Source organism: Anneissia japonica, unplaced genomic scaffold (genome assembly GCF_011630105.1).
Source record: "Anneissia japonica isolate Jap-2015-1 unplaced genomic scaffold, ASM1163010v1 scaffold11917_len13179_cov182, whole genome shotgun sequence".
In the NCBI taxonomy this organism is placed as follows: domain Eukaryota; kingdom Metazoa; phylum Echinodermata; class Crinoidea; order Comatulida; family Comatulidae; genus Anneissia; species Anneissia japonica.
In genome coordinates, this window is record NW_022687235.1 from 1 (window position 1) to 3,163 (window position 3,163).

The window sequence follows — 3,163 nt, forward strand, 5'->3', positions numbered from 1 at the left end:
CAGTATGGATTCTGTTGCTGATGTAAAAACTGGTTGTGAACTTTATAAACAATTAATACAGTTATAGTCGTTAGCTGGAATGAAAGCAAGAAAATGGGTATCAAATTCCAAGGAGTTATTAAATGAAATACCAGAAGAGAACAGAGCAAGTGAAATAAATGTCAGTGAGAGCATTCTACCTTCAGTGAAAACACTAGGCTTAGCCTGGGAAGCAGAAGATGATAATTTTGTGTATAAAAAACCTTCTTTTGAGATAAACTGTGTTCTAACAAAGCGAAATGTGTTGAGCAAACTTGCTTCATTGTTTGACCCACTGGGATTTATATCGCCAATTGTGATAAGGGCAAAAATAATTATGCAGGACATTTGGGCAAGTGGACTATCTTGGGATGAACCATTAAGTAATGAAATTGAAAATAAAGTGAAATATTGGCTTGCAGATTTGGATGAACTTAGTAAAATTAAAGTTGAAAGGTGTTTGCAACCCATAAACGACGGAAGAGTGGAACTTCATGTTTTTGTTGATGCGTTGGAAGATGCATATGCGGCAGTAGTATATCTGTGTTGTAAAAAAGATGATACGTGTACCATTAGATTAGTAGCTTCAAAAACCAAGGTTGCACCCTAAAAAACAATGAGTATTCCAAGATTGGAGTTAATGGCAACTGTGCTGGGATTAAAACTTGTGAAGTCAATCGCAAATGTTTTGGACTACGATTCGAAAAATGTAATTTTTTGGAGCGATAGCATGACTGCATTATGTTGGATTACAGGCGAAGCCGCGCTTTTAAACCATTTGTAGCGAATAGAGTGGGATATATTCAAGAGCATACAAACCCAAATCAATGGCGTCATGTGCCAACTAAACTTAATCCCGCAGATGTAGCATCGAGAGGTACAAGTGTACAAAGCCTAGTAAACAATGAACAGTGGTGGCATGGCCCCCAATTTCTTACGTGTCCTGAAGGGCAATGGCCAAGTTCAAAAATTGATTCGGATACACCAAAAGTGGAAATAAGGAAATCTGTGAAATCTTTTCTAGGAAATGTGTTTGTAAATATGGAGGAGGACTTTCGACTAAATCCAGCCCGTTATTCAAATTGGAACAAATTAGTTCGAATCGAGGGCTATGTGATGCGATTTATTATTAACTGTAGAAAATCTTGTGAAAGCAGAAAATGTGGAGAATTGGATCCAGAAGAGTTTATGGATGCAGAGAAATTAATTATTAAAGCGGCGCAACAAGAGGCATTCAATGAGGAAATAAAGAAAATAAAAAAGGGGCAAAATATGTCTGTAAATAATGTGTTAATTGCTTTAAACCCAAAAATAGACGACGTCGGACTATTGCGTTCATCAGGGAGATTAGACCTAAATGAATCATTGCCTTATGATGTGAGAAATCCAATTATTTTACCTAGGAAATACCAGGTGACAAAGCTAATTGTAAAAAAGTATCATGAACTCGGACATCATGTCGCTGGGACAGACCACACTTTAGCATTACTGTCCGAAAGATTTTGGATCATAAGTGCAAGAGAAGAAATACGTGAGTATGAGCAACATTTTAATGAATGCAAACGTAGAAAAGCAAAAGGTGGAGAACAAATAATGGCACCCCTGCCTAAATTTAGGTCGAATATGGACAATATGAGAGCCTTTCACAGAGTAGCGGTAGACTATGCAGGTCCATTCTTAACACGGCAGGGGAGAGGAAAAACCAAAACCAAAAGATATCTATGCTTATTTACATGTGTAGCCACTCGAGCAGTGCATTTGGAAATGGCGTATGGTTTAGACACGGATACATTTTTAAACGCTTTTTATCGTTTTGTGAGCAGAAGAGGTATGCCAAAACAAATGATTTCCGACAATGGCACAAACTTTGTAGGGGCAAATAGAGAGTTAAGTAAAATCTGTTAATTAGGATAAAATTCAACAGACTACAACTGATAAAGGTGTTTCATGGAAATTTATCCCACCATCGGCCCCACACTTTGGTGGTGTTCACGAGAGTATGATTAAGTCGGCGAAAAGGGCGATCAACGCTATACTGTGTAATGCCGACGTCACAGATGAAGAATTATTATCAGCGTTTGTGGGAGCTGAGGGACTAATAAATTCGAGACCATTGACTTATCAATCTGCAAATCCAAAGGACATTGTTCCATTAACACCAAACCATTTTCTGCATGGACAAATGGGGGGAAGATTTGCCGCAGAAATTGCCACTGACACAACAAAATTCTCTCCTCGAAAACGATGGAGACGAGTACAAGAGTTAGTCAAGCATTTTTGGCAAAAATGGTTAAAGGAATATATTCCTACTCTAAATCGACGCAAAAAATGGAGACAAGTTAAAAAAGATGTTCAATTGAATGATATTGTATTAGTATTAGAAAAAGACACTATTAGAGGACATTGGCCATTAGGGAGAATAATTAATGTTTACCCGGGGGAAGATGGGCATGTAAGGGCAGTAAAAGTAAAAACAGCAAAAGGAGAGTTTGTGAGACCAATATGTAAAATATGTCTATTGGAGATACAGGAAAATGAACAATAAGAATATGTAACTGTATAAGCATGGTAAATGATAGCCTTAATAACATAAAGAGGTTAGTAATGTATATAAAATGTGTAGTAGTCATTGAAACATAATTGTAGTTAAGTAAAAAAAAAAAAAATAATAATAATAATAATAATAATAATAATTAAAAGGAATTAGTGAACTATGTACTTTTAACTGTAAAATGAAATAACGGTGACTTCGAGCATACAACTTAGACAGTGTATGTCGAGGAAGGGGAGAAATGTTCAGGAGGAATTATATAATTAAGAGAAATTTATAAACAAAAATTAAGTAAACCATTAAAGGAGGAAATGGGAAGATTCCATAGGGAATACGTGGTTAAGATTAAAGTGAAACTTAGAATAGTGGCACCAGTTAGACTGGAAGAATGTACATTTCTAAACAATAAATTAATGTGTGGTTAGGTAATGACTAGGAGATAAAGAAAGGTAGTTGAACCCAACAAATAGTCAATTAATTATCAAATACTGAGAATTTTAAATACCACTGATGAGAAAAGTGTCACTGTAATAGGTTAATATTAAAAAATGGGAGGTAACAGATGTGTAACAAAATGTGGACCAGTGACCAAAT

General features: G+C 35.8%; 1 protein-coding gene across 1 annotated transcript; it reads left to right on the plus strand.

Moving 5' to 3' along the window:
• Nucleotides 1-759: 759 nt before the first annotated feature.
• LOC117118463 lies at nucleotides 760-1,923 on the plus strand. The gene has a single exon (XM_033263055.1). It carries the CDS (start codon nucleotides 760-762, stop codon nucleotides 1,921-1,923), a length of 1,164 nt encoding a protein of 387 aa, XP_033118946.1.
• The last annotated feature ends 1,240 nt before the right edge of the window (nucleotides 1,924-3,163 follow it).